Source organism: Lineus longissimus, chromosome 5 (genome assembly GCF_910592395.1).
Source record: "Lineus longissimus chromosome 5, tnLinLong1.2, whole genome shotgun sequence".
In the NCBI taxonomy this organism is placed as follows: Eukaryota; Metazoa; Nemertea; class Pilidiophora; order Heteronemertea; family Lineidae; genus Lineus; species Lineus longissimus.
Window position 1 is genome coordinate 10,543,976 of NC_088312.1, and position 18,243 is coordinate 10,562,218.

The window sequence follows — 18,243 nt, forward strand, 5'->3', positions numbered from 1 at the left end:
ATTGATTAATTTGTGATGGCTGATTGACAGTTATCATAATCATTGTGGACATCAATTGTGGTGAAAAGGTATTAAGATATGTCAGAATGGGTTTTGTAAACTACTGCTTTTAAGGAATCTTGAAAGAAAAACGATAGTTGGGTCAAGAAAAAAATTGAATTGACCAGGTCAAGCTATTGAAATCTTAACCGGGTAGCGCGCGGTTGAAGGGGTATAATGCAGATGGCTGGGTGGCTCAGAGGTACCCAGAGACACCAATTATGTGCTTGGCACCCTCAATTACACTGATATTATCATTTTGTTCATTTGCAGTCTCAGTGGAATGTAAATGATGGAGTGGGAAATTTTATCTCAAATGCTGATTGAGAAAATCTCAGCCACTTAAATTTCGTGTCTCTTCAACATTATGATTGAGCAATTATGGCTTGGCACAAATTTGAACTTTGTGTCTTGTGTAACTGTTCAATTTTGATATTCCCCATCTTGTTGTAATGTAAGCCCTTTCTGTTGGCATGACATTCATGCATTAAAGGATTTTGAAGTATCAACATGATCCCCTTTACTTTTGCAAAAAGAAGTTTGCAAAGAAATTCATGAGATCATTAAAAGATATCAGTGTTGGAACTTGATAGTACAGTAGAAAGTCAATGATTTTGAACCAGAAGTGGTAGTGGTGGTGGTGGGGGGGGGGGGGGTTGATTAAGATAATACATGATCACAAGTGATTACTTTTCTTTTCGTTTAGGATTGAAAGATTTCGAATCTGTTTTCCTTCACATTGCTCCCTGACCTCATCAGATAAAACCTTTTAAAATCACTTATGTCTGCCTATTTCTCTCATTGCAGTCGTGCTATAAAGAAAAACCAAGACCTCCTGCCGGACACGCCAATAATCAACGTATTCTATGACGATTTCTGGGGTACACCTCTGACGCATAGCGGATCACACAAGTCATACCGGCCATTATGCGTGCTCTCTTTCCGCCTCAACTACTACCTTCATGGGTTGAATCCCATGGGCTACCACCTGGGCAACATCATACTACACGCCCTAGTCACTGGACTTTTCACACACTTGGCCGGAATAGTCCTGAGAAGAAAACTCGCAGCGTTGTTTGCGGGACTTCTTTTTGCCGCGCATCCTGTGCACACAGAAGCAGTTGCGGGGATCGTCGGCCGAGCTGATGTCGGATGTTGTTTATTTTTTCTGCTCTCTTTGCTGTCTTATATGAAATACTGCAAGTTTCGGGACAAGGATCGGCCATTTGCCCAGCGTTGGGCCTTTCTCGTAGGAACTGCCATATTTACTGCTGCTAGCCTGTTGACCAAGGAGCAGGGAGTGACCGTGCTGGCAGTCTGTGCCATATATGACATTTTTATACAGAATAAGATACCACCAAAATACATATATTATATTTTTACTAAGGTAAGTCTGTTTATTATGTTCATATCAGAAAATGAAAGTTCATTTCAGAAATTTATGTTTAAACTTTGATAGTTGAGAATCCCCTTGCTCCTGCTTAGTGACAATGCAATTCCAACTGGGCTGATTGAATTCAGTTAAAAATGATTGACTAAAGTTACTCAGTGATTGAATACCTTCTCATTCAAGGCACTCATGTCCAGAATCAGAAAAAAAGAACATCGAGAAACTGATAAATGTCATAACATGCATACCCAACGTGCCCCAAATATTATTTGCGAATAGTCACATATCAAATAAGATTAGCCACATTCCCATATTACTAGTCTGGGAATGACCTGAGCATGGTTATCAAAATGAAATGCCAAGATATATTGGGCCAGGCATTAAGTTAAACCAATCTAAGTGTTTACATGGCGAATGTGTAGACAAACATGCTTGTGGAGTGAAATTGGATTTGTCACAGAAGACCCTCGAGGTAATATTGTCGGCAGTGATAAGGATCACAAAATTTGTCCGTGATATTGGATTGTCGGCGGTGCTAATAAATGGTGGGTGCTGGAGGGGGATGCATGGGTGGCGTTTAACCACTTGTAAGATGGAGTCGAACCGAAATGGCGTGCAAGCTACCCTTATAAATCATAGTGACCCCCTTCAACTCACCATAGGCCAATTGGTTGGAAGTGTGATAAGTTTTGAAGATGAAAACTTTATGACTGTTACTGTGAAGAGAGAAGTTCCAAGAAATTAGTTTGCCTATCATGCTGTAACATCACAGAGGGTTAAAAAGACAAACATATAGATAAGTTTTTTGTCATGAAAGCAATTAAGATTGTATTATTCCTAATGAATATATCCAACCTACTGACGACCAATTCTGTGGCTAATTCCAACAACATGCAATCACAGTTAGTGAAGCAGTTGATGAGGAGATCTGACCATCCTTAGTGTTCTTATGATGACCCTCGATCAGCTCTAATGAATCTCCGAAATGAGAAGAATTTGTTGATCAATAATGACTATCACATGCTTGGATTTCCTCCTTCAAAGCTGCTGTGTGCGCAATCAGCTCTGAAATTGACATTGTTGAAGGATTTGCAAAGCTGGGCAACCATCATGCCCAACAACCCAAGATTGGCAATACATATTGGTGATGACAAGCATGCTATATTAAATGAGTCGCGTCATGCCTGTTGCTTCTCAAGAATTAATGCTACCGGTAGCTGTTTAATAATGGCAGACGCACGCTCGAAATTTTGCATCATGATTGGTAAGGGTTTTCCTCTCTAATGCCATAGATTGGCTGGAGTTTTGAAAAGTCGTTGGTCTGACTTCCTCGTTGGGAAGCACCATGTGGATAGACTCTATTGTGGCTGAAATTGACATCGAGGATGTCACGCAACTATATAGCCAAGGAGCAGAACAGATCTTTTGGCTTGGTTGACTTCTTGACAGCTTGGCCATGCAATAAACAGATTTGCAGTTGCGGCGCATTGCGCTATTGCGCTTATTGCGAAGGGCTGGCAACATTTGAGTTGACATTGCCGAGCTTGAGCTTTGGTATCCTCAAATGGTAACTTGAACTGTTTTAGCAGGTTGTCAACCTGAAACACATGACAGGTGCGATCTCCTTGTAACTGTGTACAAGCTCTTGTCCCGAGGAGATCAAATTGTGACGCTTTTTCTATAAACCAATGAAATCTGTCCTCAGTTCTATATAATGGAAAGCACTCGAAATATCTTACTCTCCTGGACAAATGTGTTATATTTCAATTTACTTGCCAAAGGATATGTATCAGGAATATCATTGTGCATGAAAGGAAGTGCTGCTTTGGCCAGAGGCATGTTGGACTCAAGTAAACATGGTATTGTTTGGATGAGAACTTCGAAAAAGCTTATATCAGCCTGGAATAATATGTGGTCTTTTCAGGCTTATGTGCAAGGTTGATGGGTACCACACACGGCATAAACCTCATTTATACTCTAGTTCCACCCATCTAAGACCGGTTCAGAATATTCAATTTGAAAATAGATACTATACATATATGGTTGTTTGATTCCTTTCAAAACGTTCAATTTGGATAGACAGTGGGTTGCTTAAACCACGTTGGCCGTTGTTCATGACGTCAAATGTGAAATATGACGTCATATTTCGGTATGGCCTTTCTTTCGATTTTGTAGTAATCAATCAACAAGTCTTAGATTGGTGATACTAGAGTACTCTGAATGTTGACATTGAGAAAAAAAGTGTACCGAAATTTCCTATGGCAATGAAAAATGACAAAATGAGGGACATTATTTCAACCCACTCAATATACATTTACGAGAGCACGTGAGCTCTCTGCTCATTATTGTGTCTTTAGACAATATTTGGGCAAGTTAGGAGCAAATTACGCCATTCCAACGATTGATGGAGTTTTTGGCTCTGAATCTGGAGCTTGTGCATTTGTTGCTAAATTATTTTGTCTTTTGTGCGGATATCTGCACAACTTCTCCTGTCATTGTGCACCGAGTTGATTTCTGCAAACAAAAACTGAAATGAATGGCCTCCAACCACACTCATCAACATTCATGAGAAAATGTGCTTCATTACCCCGACAACAAATTAAGCCAATTATGTATTCAGCCTGCCAGAAATTGCACGCAACTATAAACAGGATTTCTGTTTTTGTATGATCATTAATTGGCCGGGATGACTTGGCTCACCGATTTCGTGAATTTGCTCGTACTACACAATTAAAGGGTTAACCTGACCTTCAGTTATACCCTAAAAAGTTAAAAAGATATAATTTTTTTCTTTTGTTCTATTGAAATTATCCCAGTTCATTTCGCAAGATACTATATTGTTGCAATTTCCAACCCTGCCAGCAACAATTGTTTGAATTTCTTTCCCTGCCCTTGAATTATAAAATCATCCCTAAAGCATTGCTCTTTTTTAAAAAGATTATTTTCAAATAATCGATCCACCCCCTCCCCATCCAAAAACGTTGTGAAAAAGCCAATAGCATTTGCCTAAAGCGTAAGGTTTTGTTGGTTCAGTTGCTAGACGTGATTGATTTATAAATACCTGTCTTATACACAAGCGGGAAGTGCACATCAAAGTACAAGCTTTTTGAGTAGGTCTAGCATTGATGCGTTGAAGATGTTAAAAGCCAGGTTATTCCCAGCTACCGTACTAATTAAACTCTTTTCCAAAGTTCATCATCCTAACATTACATTTGCCAGAGAAAGTTGTTCATTCTTCCATTGGTTTCACTTCGGGAACATCTTGTGAGAGGAGTGGAGGTAGACGCCAATAGCCAGCCTCGTGGAAGGTTATATGAAAAGCAGATTTCGGAACAACCGTAGATCGTGCTTATGAAATATTGAAAATCTACCCTCTTTCAAGTTCTTGTTGACACACAAGCATGTGAGATTGAATTTATAATGATGGGCAGTCAACCTGTTTTCAGTACACATTCGCAGATTGATTTATTGATTACAAGAATATATCAGATGTAATCGCTTATACTGCCGTTTGAAATCGATGTGTTCTTGATCTAATATGCCAACCCCCTGGTTAACAGCCATTGAAATCAACTTGTGTGCCATTCGTGGCAATGGAAAGCGTTAAAGCAATTTCCTCCCATCGCTAGAAAGGATTTCATAGCTTGGTATGAGTACGAATACTCCCTTTACTGGCGAGAGTAAACAGTCACCGAGGTCAGAAGCCTTGAGGAATCAACTCGTAAGTGATTTCTCCACCAGTATCGGAAGGCAATATCGGCACGAAAGGGCTCAGTCGAGAAATCAGCAGACCAGAACTTTGCTTGGAGCTCTTAATTGCTAATATCTGTCATGGGCCGTTGCAGTCATTTGAATCCAGATATGGTCACTTTTCCTTGGTTTAAGGAATTAATACCGAGCTGGCGGTCATTGGTTGTATAATCAAGACCGCTCGGGTAGACCGAAAATGCAGTCCAAAACCCGAGGCGCTTCGCCGAGGGTTTTGGACGTAATTTGAGGTCTACCCGAGCGGTCTTGATTATACAACAAATGACAGGCAGCGAGGTATTAATTTCTATTCTAAAAGGTTTCAAAATTAAACAAATTAAATACGATTTGAAAGGTATATATGTTCCGTTTTCGTCAAAGAATGATCCAGCCTGGTGTCCGGAACTCCGCCATATTGTTGCTTGTGAAGATGACGTCACGCAGCAAGGGAATTCCCAGTCAAGTGTCGTGATTTCTACCATTTCCTCGTCTTTGACCTCTTCTGAATCCTGACTGACGACCTCGAAAGAGTCCTCGGGTATCCTCCCTACTTCACAAATCCCAATATCGGGGAATACTTCAAAATCTCGTGTTCTTGACATTGTTTTGTGGGGCTGAGTCGTTGCTTCTTGGTGGAAATAATTCGTCTGCTAAAATTCAGAATTTTATACCTACCCAGGCGGTCATTGGTTACGATACCAAGACCGCTCCGATCAAAACGAGGCGTAATGTATTTTGTATTAGAAACAATGATATACTGTGACTAAGGCCTTTTAGAATACTGCACTATAAGCAAGATGTTGTAGAAAACACAGTAATTACAGTGTTTAGTCATGTTGGATTTTGAAAACCCAGATAGAATGTTCCTTTACTGGTAGCAGATCAACCAATAGTTGATAAGGTCTAGCATCACACCATGCAGGTTTTTTAGAACCTCTAGATGCCGATATTTTGATGATTATTGTGTGGACAGATTGGTTGATGCTGACTTCGATGACATCTGTGGAATCTGACCACACTTCCCCTGAGAAATTACCCGGGAGTAATCTAGAGTAATGTTCTCAGTCAATGCAGTTATCGATTGACGGGAAGTCCATGATCCCTTATCGCCAGCAGGGAGTTACGCTCGATCTAAGCTGCGGTCACGTCCTTATTTGAGTGAGTGTTCTCTCTAGACTTGTGATGAGATTGAGATGCCAAGTCTTGCCAACGACTCTGTGCATGGGTAGGCCAGATTCCATGAGAGTAGTGAAACGAAAGACCCAGCTGAGAAAAGTTTAAATGACAGCCCGTTATTAGGCAAATCCATTGGAATCTGCCCAAAAAATCTGTCTTTTTTCACATTCTACACATCGTTTAGAACAAACTTGCTTAGAGGTGTTATCAGAAATGGTGTCAGTGTGTAAAGACATCGAGAGAGAAATTTGAGGTTGACATTTGCAAAGTCACTGCACCACTGATTGATTGGAAGCAAATCAGATCAGTCCTCAAGGCCGCTCTTCAGAGTTGCTGACAACTCCTTAATGATGCTCTTTAAGTATTCAAAGCAGTCCACAAATACTTGCTAATGTTTGAGGGTCAGGAAGTAACTGATCTAATTCCAGTGACATTTTGAATGGCATACTTTTCAGCAAGTTGACTGTTGAGAAGGCTGTAGATGATCGAGGGCTTGCGATTTTAGTGGTCTCTGAACAGTGCTGACTTGGATGCATATTACTAAAATGGATGTTGTCAAGAAAAATGTGCGAAAATATTTAAAAGAATTACTGCATGAGCCAGGATGCAGGATCAGCCATGCATTATTCAGATGGCAAGTGCCGATCTTGAGTAGCAAACATTTATTTTATTGGGCTTAATTTGCTTATGGTGCTTCACGGAGGCATCACTGCCCTTCTTAGGATTCTTCTTGCCGACAAAGTTGTTGACACTCATTTGTGCAGTTGTCGGTTGCTTAATGCTTCTTGAATATCGAGTTGATTAGTGCCGATTTGCTGTGATGCTCCTCTTCGGGCTCCTATCTGACAGAGTTGATGACATTCATTGGCAATGCTGTCAGTATGTATGCGGATACAAAGTAACTTGATTATGTCTGTTGTTGTGTCTTGTTAGTAGCTGTCTTATAATTTGGTTTACTATGATAAGGAGCTGTTGAATCTTTTTCAAGGTGTTTATCTGTCTTACAAGTTGGTGACTGTAACTTGATAAGGAGCTGTTGACTGTCTTTCATGGTTTCAGTATCTGTCTTATAATGGAATTTATCAACACAGAAGTGCAATGGCTTCTGCCCTTTACCGACAGTTGACTGTGAGACTCTCTGTAGAAGTCAGTGTCATCAGCATTTAGGCTCCAAAATAGGAAACAAAATTTAGCTTTTTTTCTGACTAGAACTCACCATCTCATTTCATACTTCTGATTTCAAAATCAGATGGAATTCCTGAGTCATCTGACTGTAAGGTCATTGACAGCAACATGGCTTAAGGGCAAGGCAGTCTTTGGCATGTCAGACACAGATCAGGTTCCACACAGCAGAATATCATTCCTTGATTTTAATTCTGATCAACCATGACTACAAAGGTATTCACAACATTAAAGATTCAACAGTTTTTTCCTTCACAGTTGATTATGTGACCTCATGCAGTCATTGGCGTATCACCTGCAGTGTATTTCAAGTGTTGGAACATTCTTGAGTGTCTGTATAAGGAATATATTTTGTTCCCAACTTCAGAAATGCGTACTTGACTTACTTGATAATTCTTATCCTGATATTTGACACATTTCAAGATGGCAAGTACGTGTTTTTGGTCAGATGTTGAGTGAGTAAATATAAAGGTAAACTTCAAACAACGGGTAGAGGAGCAGCGACGTTATCAAACACAGTGTTGACTGGCCTATTGAATTGATTCCAAACTGGAGGCATTGGTTGCTTCACCACAAAGAGGTATTGGATAAAACCCTGGCTGCCACCTAAGTTTCTGGCCTATGCTTTAGCTCCAGCCAGTTAAAAAATCAACCATCACTTTCTAAAATTGATATTGTCATCGCATCCTCTCCCTCAGGTTTGTCCTTGACAGAAACTGATTAACACAAATCAGATATTGCCAATGAAGCTATTCACCATTTTTTATCATGTCGCAACCCTGATTTAATTTTGTGTGCATCGCATTTGCTCATTTTTACGCTCGACACAAAAATGTCAGAAGACGTCATTTGTCATAAATACAGAGCACTTAGCGGTCTTGCCACATCTAATCCAGTTAACAGAGCCTGTTCACTTCATTATGGGAGGTAATATGATTTAGAGGCTCAGGCAGTATCCTTCAGGGAACATCCTTCCCTGAACGAAAGTTTGGAAAGGCAGCAGCGCAAGTTCGCAGATGCTCGAAGAAGGTTTTATCATTTTCCACGCATCATTAGATGTGAACTAGGAAATGCAAAGTTGAGAAACTTTAAAAAGTATCTGGGGAAATATTATTTTGTTATGTGTTACACGTGGTGTTCAACTGCAATGCTTTAATACCAATACTTCAAGCATATAGGATCCTTGTGGCTTAGTATGCAAATTCAGAAAATCGATACGACTTGTCAGCGCCATAACTCCCGAGAAGTAAGAATGAAATATATAGCAGGAGTAACAACAATACATTTCCCACTCCGAGGACCAGGCGAAAGTACAACAGTAGCTAGCTTTCAATCTTAAGTGGTGTCGAGTTTTCCCTGCACAAAAAAATTAAATGTTTATGATTTAGTGTATTCGGATGTGGCTTGAATGATGTACAGATGGATATCTGCTGACGTCATGGCTAATTTGTAAACATCATTGGCGCGCACTCTCGTATTTCTTCAACATGGTTTTCATGAAGAGAAGTTCCGACAAACCGTCGTCCTGTTGAGATATCTCTCGATAACATAATGATGCTTAACCGATGATGTACGACTGTTATTGTGACAAAATCATATCCAAGTTTTATTCTAAAATATCATGCAAGTCACGAGACAGGGGAGAAAAACTCCTCGTATCCAAGTGAAACCAACAACGATCGTGGACGTTGATATTGTTATGTCACGTCATCTCCTTTGTTGAGATACGAGTATGCGCAATCAGCCAACGGTAATGATGTCAAAATGACGTCATTTTTGTAAACAAAGATATCCGTCTATAGACAGTATGTATATTTACTATCAATATAGGGATGATTGATTTTTCTTCAGGTTTCGCTGGTGTACGTGTCGGACATATTGCTTTTCTTCCTCTTATCCTTCCAAAGACAAAGCTGCTTCCGTTCATCATTCAATTACACCGTCAGCGGCTGATTTTGCAAACATTGCATATTCTTCATATCAAACCATACTTTTTGATATGTGACCTTTCTACCTCGCAATTAGTGGGTAATAATAGCCTGCTTGAGACAAAATCATTAACTTTGTAAGAATTGCTCATGAGTCACACAATGAACAAATAGCCAACCTCAATTTTGTTCCAATCACCATCGAGATTTATATTAGAGCAGAATGTCTTTTGAAGGAATTGGCGCGGATTTGAATACCAATTTGTAACTCGATATCGAGATAACATCCGTGTTCCCGTAAGCTTTTGTTGACCCATCCTCTGCGTCGACGATTTTGAAATCATGTGACGTCATCACCATGACAACATCCTAGCAACAATCTGTTTGTAATCAGCGTGGCTTGAACGTCATTTTGTTTCCATTGGCCGAAAAATCCCCGCCAAATCCTGATGGTTAACTTGGAGGAATTGCTAATAATGCCTCCGCGATATTGGATAAGTCTGATACGCCGTGTTGGAACAATGAAAAATGTATGAGGGAGTGAGAAATTTATATGTCTGCAAGAGATGATAACATACAACTTCTACAGCCAAAAAACAGACATTGAGGAGGGGTGCCAACATCTTGATTCGGGCCTGGTCATAGTGTACAACCTAGCGCCCATATGTCAATTTCGATGAATCAGTGATAAAATTTGGAGGTGATTCTGATGCCCCCCCCCCCCCCCCCCCCCCGTAGGATGTAATGAGATTCGAGATTCCTTGTTGGTGACCTCGGCATACCGAACTTACACCCTACAATTACTGCACCAGTTCCTCTCCTTGTCATTGACATTCCTCAGGGGTTATCCGGGGCGATGATAGGGTAACTCATTACATTCTGTAAATACAGTAATTTGGCTGGCCATAGCATTCCTAATGAGGAGTGTGGCTAGGGGCATGGGTCAGTGTGTTTTTCTTGTCTCTGGTTAACACTAATGTGAAAAAGTGTTGCCATCAAGTTTCTCTTAAATTCCTGATTTTTGCCATATTTTTGATAAAAACTATGGTGCAATATCATTCGCAAATCTATTTCAAAAGCATAAAAGTAATCTAAAAAACTAAGATAGAATCTGAACACAAGATGGATACAAAAGTAGCGATAGTATTGTATGATTTTCTTGCATCCTTTGAAATAAAGAGCCAAACGTTTGTTATATTATCATTGCCTTTTAAATTTTCAATTCCAATATCTTTTATTAGGGACTGGTTTTAATTTCTGTTTGATAGTTTACCTAAAGAAACAACAGTGCCCAAAAGATAGTTTGATTGTGGCCAGATTAAATTTGAATTTTATTTGACCCCATGGGCAGATTCAAACTGTTACCATGTTCTTATCCGGGGACATGACATCTGTGTGGGAATATGGCATGCTGCATGAATAAAGCCAGGGGTCCCTGACCATATTTCCACATATCAAATATCGGCAAGAAACCCTCACCGAAGTAATTCAAATAGAGCACTGCTGTAGGTATATCCTGGGCATTGTTCTAACAGGTCCAGGCACCGTAAGAATAATACAGGGTCGTTATCAATATCATGGCCCCTTTCAGGAATTCTTTGATTCGGAACTTGAAACGTGACTTGGGGTTCACCCGGGCTGCAACTGCCACTTGCGGTCTATTCATGACCCTTTCGAAAGCCACTCGGTTTTTCATTTCCGTCGCTGAACCGTGAAATTAATGCGAGTTTCACTCTCACTGTTCGGGGTGACGAGGAAAGATGACATTGGGCCATTTTATGTTGGCTGTGGACCATTACTCGTCTGAATTAGATTAAATCGTTAAGAAAATGTGACCAAGGATTTGTCAGAAGCATAGCGCAAGTTCACTACGTCACCCAAAATTACGTGCATGAAAAAACTGGATCTCTGTTCGCACGCATTCACCTCTAGCGAAAGAGCAAAAACAATGGCCAGTGAAAGAAATTTTTGACACGATTTCCTTACAAAAAATACATGAATTTTGCGTCCTAATTCAGACACCAGGCAGGTTTTGTGATTTTTTTCAAATCCACGTCATGTCTGGCATGAAGAGGAAAACTCGATAACAATATTTTTCTTATTGGCGCCAGTGGCGCAGCTGATGTAGTCGGCGGCCGTCCTGGGTGGGTCCTCCATATTTCATGATCATCAATGCGGGTCACAACCAACACACATCATACATACAAGTGCAGAAGGACACTCCCACTGTTAAGAGGATGAGTGGGGCAACTGGCGCCAATTGAAAGCTCTATTGTCAAATTTCAACATTTTCAAATGACAATTCAGATAATAAAGTCTTGAAATTTGTATTCAAACAGTGCAATATTTCCGTTTTGCAGTTTTTAATTTTGACGATTTTAGTGAGTCAAGATCACCCTCTCAAGTGAAAGCAGTCTGAAGTCAATTGTTGTTGAATATATGCCCAAGATGCCTAAGCCTGCCTCAATTTTTCAGTTGTGACCCTTTTGAAAATTTAGGGCGAGTTAAGGGCCTCTTGAGATGTGAGGGAGTCGAACCTTGATCTGTGCGGTGTTGCATCTTTCTGAGGTTGGGGGGGGGGCAATGTTTAGGTTTGTATTGCATTGGCATTAACCCTCCCCACATCAATTAAAAATTATCTGTTCCCAAATCGCGGCGTTAATCTTCATCACCTTATGTCTTTTCAGAAAAAATACCGGGGGCTGCTGGAGGGTTTATCATGGCTTGTGTTGTGTGGGATCTCAATGGTTGCGTTCCGTTTATACTTCATGGAGAAGACACCACCAGAATTCGCACCAGCGGACAATCCGGCATCAGACTCTGACAGTTATGTGACAAGGACGTTAACATACTTTCTGCTTCCTACGTTTAACTTCTGGTTATGTGTTTGTCCGAGAGTGCTCAGTTTTGATTGGTCAATGGAGGCCATACCGCTAGTGGAACGATTCACGGACCCGAGGAATATGTTTACGGTGATATTTTATAGCGCGGTGGGATATTTTGCATTTTTTATCTTAAAATCATTCCATGTGAAAGGAGAAGGCTCAAAGGATAGTTTTAACGGGAATGGCTTTGCGCATCATATAGGCGGGAGCCACACCTACCACAAGCCGCATATATCACACAAAAGTAGAAAACACTTGCGGCGTAATTCATCAAGTTCGACCGATAGTAACGAAGACGATTCACATAGTGTCCAAGAGGTGTCGTCTCGGACAATCGAAGTCATGATCTTGTCGATTGCGCTCATTGTATTCCCTTTTATCCCAGCGACAAATTTATTTTTCTACGTCGGGTTCGTGATAGCGGAGCGAGTGTTGTATATACCCAGTTTAGGATTCTGTTTGCTCGTTTCACATGGTGCTCATATTCTGTATAAACATTGCCAACGGAAAAAACATTTCGGCCAATCGGTTGTTGCCTGCTGTGCAGTGCTCGTGGCGATGTTTAGCATGAAAACGGTGGTGCGGAACATGGACTGGGAGAGTGAAGAGAATCTATATCGATCGGGCATATCGATAAACCCCCCAAAAGGTAAGAGAAATAAAAGAAATGGAAAAAAATTGTGAAAAATTTGGTTGAATTACTGTGTGAATTCAAATCATGTAACCAATGCAACTTGATAAAAAGGCTTTTCGTAGTACAAGACTCAATAATGCATATTCACTTTTGGTTTTGAGATTGACGGTTGCACTGAAGAATATGGCGGACGACATACATACGTCAACTGAGCTTGCTTTATCGACTAGTCGTCCCTTACATAGACCCCTGCAGGCCTTATTGGTCGACAGGCCTAGAATATCTTGGTTGCCCAAGGCAGTAGCCAGTTATAGTACTAAATCCATCCTTGAATAGCTGTGGGCAATTCAGACAGATTTAGACTCATGTCATATTCCTCTCATAGGAGAAGAAACTCGTTGAACTTTTCAAAATAGGAACACAAGAGCATCTGATGCTGACAAGATTTATCAAAAAATTCTATGGCGAATTTGTAAATGATATTGGTTTTCTGTATGTTAAATCTTTCAATGGAACCTTTAAAGTGATCTACCTTAGATTTAAAAAATTGTTTTGAAAAAGAAACAATTGGATTTTAGAAGGATATGTACTTTGAGGGCCGGCCTGATATGTGTTTCATTCAATTCTCTGTGTGAAATTCCTTTTGCTAGCGTACACACGACTACAGTATTAAATGATAAGTTGATGTTAGTGCGTTGGCCCATAAATGTTGCCGGTTATTGACTGATAGAGACATAAAATGCGTACTCAAAGCAATAAATGTCGAGCGATAAATTTGCAATCGTTTCCACTCTTTCACACACAGTGGTAATAAGACCATGTTAATTGGTAGATGCAAATGTTACTTTTTATGTATGCACATGTGATGGAATACTGGAGTAAACATGATAATTAGCGATATTGCGGGTATTGCTTATAGAACCTCTCTATTAAGGACATCCTTGGATCTGAAAGGTTATGTGTACCTATTATGGAGAGGAATCCTGAGCACGCGAAATGACTAATTTGGTCCAGAAGCATTTTCCCTAGTAGAGATTGTTTTACTCTTGCAGAGGTGACTGTTCAGGGAGGTTTTACTGCATATACATTGTATACATGGTGTCATTTGAAATTATGATAAGACTGACTGGTTCTAAGCTACAAAAACTCTTTGTCATTGCAAGGCAGATGTACAGCATGTATCAATAAAAAGGAAACCCGTGTAACTTAAAAATGAAAGTTGAATTTGTCAATTGGAATTTGTGTTCAAGATAAAAAAGAATTTTTTTTTCTTATACAAAATATTGAGTGGAGAGCTGAGCGCAAACTAGGACATTATTAGTTCCATAAACGATATTTGGCGATTGTATAATATTGTCATCTTTCTATTCCAGCGTGGGGAAACTTAGCTAATATATTCAATTCACGAGGCATGGTCAAAGAGGCAGAAGAGTCATATCGTGCAGCGCTAACATATCGAGGGAACATGGCTGATGTTCATTATAACCTGTAAGTTCTTGTAAACCGTCATGTTTACCAATCTTGTCGAGCTACCTCATCACTACAAAAGAAGGCAGTCCTTATGATTTGGGACCTGTACAGTTATGAAAATGTCCACAAGAGGGTATGAAAAGTGTTGTCAGAGAGGGGTATTGAGCCAGCTTTAAAGAGGGACTATAGGCAGGGGCAGAGGGGCTTATTTGGCCATCTTCAGGTGACTGATATACACAGTAAGGGCCCTGGGTCATGTCAGATTCAGCACTAAATGTATTCCTCGTACAAGCATGAATCATTTCGACGTACTGTGGGGTGTGAGAGACTTGGTGTAACTTTATCTTGCCTGCCTAGCTGCTGCCTATATTGTCCCTTTAACATTTCAGTTATCTCAGCGGTCACATTTGTTGGGGAGGTTTTGTTTGAACACTACTGTACACACAATAAAACAGTTCCTGTAAAGAAGGGGCAATATCATAGTCCTTATAATTGGCCAGTCTATTAAACTGACAGCGTCGTCCACTTTCACCACCTTTATGAGAAATGGTGTATAACTCAAAAGTTATAAATACTTGATACTTTTGAAGCGAGTTTCACTCTAACCACAATATTGTCTTTTTCAGTGGCATTCTATTACAAGAGCAGAAAAGGTATCAAGAAGCGATAGAAAGCTACACCCTAGCTATCAACTTCAGGCCGAGGCTAACAAGTAAGTCACTGAAGCATAAGATTTGCCACAATAACTTTCCGTGGGAGTTAACATCTTTTAAAATGATTGGATATGAAGCAGGCGAACCACTGCTGGTAATTGCAATTATAGATGGCAGCACCTTACGAGGGCCTGCCCAGGTTAATTGGCGCAAGCGCCAGCCTGACTGAATATAACAAATGGTGGTCTATTTTCAAGTGGACAGGCCATTGTTAGAATTCTGAGTGAATATGAATATCGCATCTACTTGTAGAATATCATATGCTACACACGTGAATCAGATATATATGGCCCTTTGTGAAGAATAGAATAAAAACCGAGAATAATTAGCTTTCATATCACATTGAGATTGCCAGATGCCCTGTACAGCTTTGTGTGTATTCTTCATTCGAGTGCATTGGAGAATCTGGTCCGATTGGGATGAAATCATATATATACATGTACATGTATGACCAAGAATAAATGACTATTACTGGAGCTCATTATAATATAAATGGTTCAGCCGTGATGACCATGGGTGTGGTTTTAGCAGACGATAAATCCGTCCTGGCCTGAAATTCTTTTGTTACAATGATTATAACTCCAAAGGTTACTTTCCCAAATGTTTTAAAATCTCTGCACATCGGACAAATTATCCTTACAAATTATCATTACAAATTATATAAATTATAAGGTTTGATAGACTTTTTGCATAGATACTTTGTAAATATTACCTAACAATTTCTGCCATAATTTGTCAATGCTGATAATTTTGTTTTCTCCCTTTGCAGTGGCTCATCTGAATCTTGGGATTGTCTTTGGTATTCTGGGGAAGAATGCTGAAGCAGAGAAGGTAAGATTCATATTTTCCAATACTCGGGGCGGGGGGGGGGGGGGCTCCGGTTTCCTCCCTTTAGAAACCCCTGTGTTCATCCTTGTCCGAGCTTATTGTACAATCGTTGCTCTGCCTTTTAAATTGTATAACCTTTCAAAGAAGTCTTGGTGTCATACAAAGAGTAGAAATCTCTCTCCGTCATCACAAACAAGTAGGGTTGTGTATCTTGCTCAAGGACACGAACATTAAACACAATGTGCCTTTGGCCGCGCGCGCCCCGCACTCGCCCTCGCCCCGAGCCGTCGCCGGCAAGGGGGTTCCGGTCTTCAATTTTTTTGCTGTCGTGTGCGCCTGTGCGGTTGGCCGGCGAGACGCGGGCCGGGGGCAGTGTTGAGCCCACAGCCTCCTAAGCTCTCTGCTCTATGTACTATGCTACTGATCTCCAAGAGTCCTCATATAAAAATGGAACCTCCCTTAGCAGACACCTCTCTATTAAGAACAACCTCTATATTAAGGACACTAGTTTTGGTCCCAAATTGGTTGTTTCCATTCATTTTGATCTCTCTAATCAAGACACCTCTCTATTAAGGACAGCACTTGTCAGCCCCGAGGATGTCCTTCAAACAGAGAAATTCTACTGTATTTTGATGTCGAACGTTTCTCTTTCAGGCTTACACCCATTGCTCAAACATCGACATATCAGGCCTAAAAGATCCTCGACTTCATGAGAGTACGAAGATCTCTGCTCTATTCAACCTCGGGCGTTTGCTTAGCGACCAAGAGAGACCTGCTGAGGCAGTACAGGTCTATCAGCAGGCCATTCGGCGACGCCCGCCGCATTACGCCCCGCAGAGTCTTTATAACATGTTAGGTAAGGACATTCATGCATATCACTATGATCTCTATCAGCAGCGATTTGGTAACTAAAACTACAAATGTTTCTGTAATAAAGGGACAATATGGGCAGCAGCTAGGCAGGCAAGATAAAGTTGCACAAAGTTGCCAATAGGGGTCTCTCACATCTCACTGTACGTCGAAATGATTCACGCTTGTACGAGGAATATATTTAGTGCTGAATCTGACATGATCAAGGGCCAATTAAACCCTCTGATTTTCATTTGCCTGTTGTTTCCAGGGGAGGCCTATATGAAACTTCAAAACATGGAAGAAGCTGAGTTCTGGTACAAGGAGGCCCTGAAGGCTAAGCCCGAGCATGTGCCTGCCCACCTGACCATGGCCAAGCTCATGCAGAAGAGGGGACGACTGGCTGACGCTGAGGAGTGGTTCAAGAAGGCACAGAAGCTGGATCCCAAAGATAGCAGTGTGTTCCAGCACTATGGTAGGTCGAGTTTGAAGGGTCCTCTATATATGCCCTTTTCAAAGGGCGTCGTCCTTGTCAAAGATGGAATGTCACATTAACTATGGACATTGTCCCAATGTCTTCAGATGACATTTGTAGCAATACAGGCATTGAGGGAATGAGATGAGCTGAGCTTGCCTCATTTCATCCATGCCACCACTTGACTTGACTAAAGGGACAGAATAGAGGCAGAATACAATATCATGGTGGGTCACAGTTTAATCTTAGGTGGTCAATTTTGGCACTGAATATAAAATCACAGTGGTCTCTATGCCCGAGAGCTAGTCAGTTTCAATCATGAGCGTAGAACTTCACCGTGATGGCTGAATATTTGATATACATGTATATGATTCTCCTTTGCAGCTCAATACTTAGCCGACGTTGGACGAACGAAGGAAGCAGCAGAGATGAACCTCCAGGCGCTCCGACTGACCCCTGAGGACTTTGAGCTCGTTTTCAACACTGCCAACTCCCTGAGACAGGCCGGTCAGAATCTGGATGCGGAAAAATATTACAAGCGGGCGGCTGATCTCAAACCTGATGTAAGTAAACCAACTTTACAGAGATCGATGCTCCCTGAAGCATGCAGTGACTTTTGAATAGATAATGCAAACTCTGATCTATGCCTCATCGACGTTAATCTCTAGTCAGAAGATTGTCAATAGCATTCCGCGAAGTTACTATTTATAGCTCACAAGGTCATTTGCATAAGATATTGATGACATTTTAGTCACGTGACAGTCGGACATCGACACTTATTTCTACGCATTTGAGCTTATTTCAAAGTCAATTATCTTTGACCCTGCATTGTTTTTAGCATGAATGATACCATAGAGTCAGAGAGAGATATATTCAGAAGAATTATGTAGTATTTCCAACACTCGGACATGTGCCAGATTGAATCTA

At 40.7% G+C, this 18,243-nt stretch overlaps 1 protein-coding gene across 2 annotated transcripts in view; it reads left to right on the plus strand.

Annotated features, from left to right (window-relative positions):
- LOC135488290 (protein O-mannosyl-transferase TMTC2-like) overlaps positions 1-18,243 on the plus strand; it is a 51,140-nt gene that overhangs the window by 27,695 nt on the left and 5,202 nt on the right. For both annotated transcript variants that reach the window (XR_010446946.1, XM_064772837.1), the window contains exons 2-9: positions 847-1,426; positions 12,150-12,996; positions 14,355-14,469; positions 15,078-15,163; positions 15,934-15,995; positions 16,647-16,848; positions 17,113-17,316; positions 17,701-17,879. Coding sequence is in view for 1 of the 2 variants with exons in the window: in XM_064772837.1 (XP_064628907.1) it covers positions 847-1,426; positions 12,150-12,996; positions 14,355-14,469; positions 15,078-15,163; positions 15,934-15,995; positions 16,647-16,848; positions 17,113-17,316; positions 17,701-17,879 (2,275 nt within the window). In the remaining variant the exon portion in view is untranslated. The remainder of the gene's footprint in view (positions 1-846; positions 1,427-12,149; positions 12,997-14,354; positions 14,470-15,077; positions 15,164-15,933; positions 15,996-16,646; positions 16,849-17,112; positions 17,317-17,700; positions 17,880-18,243) is intronic.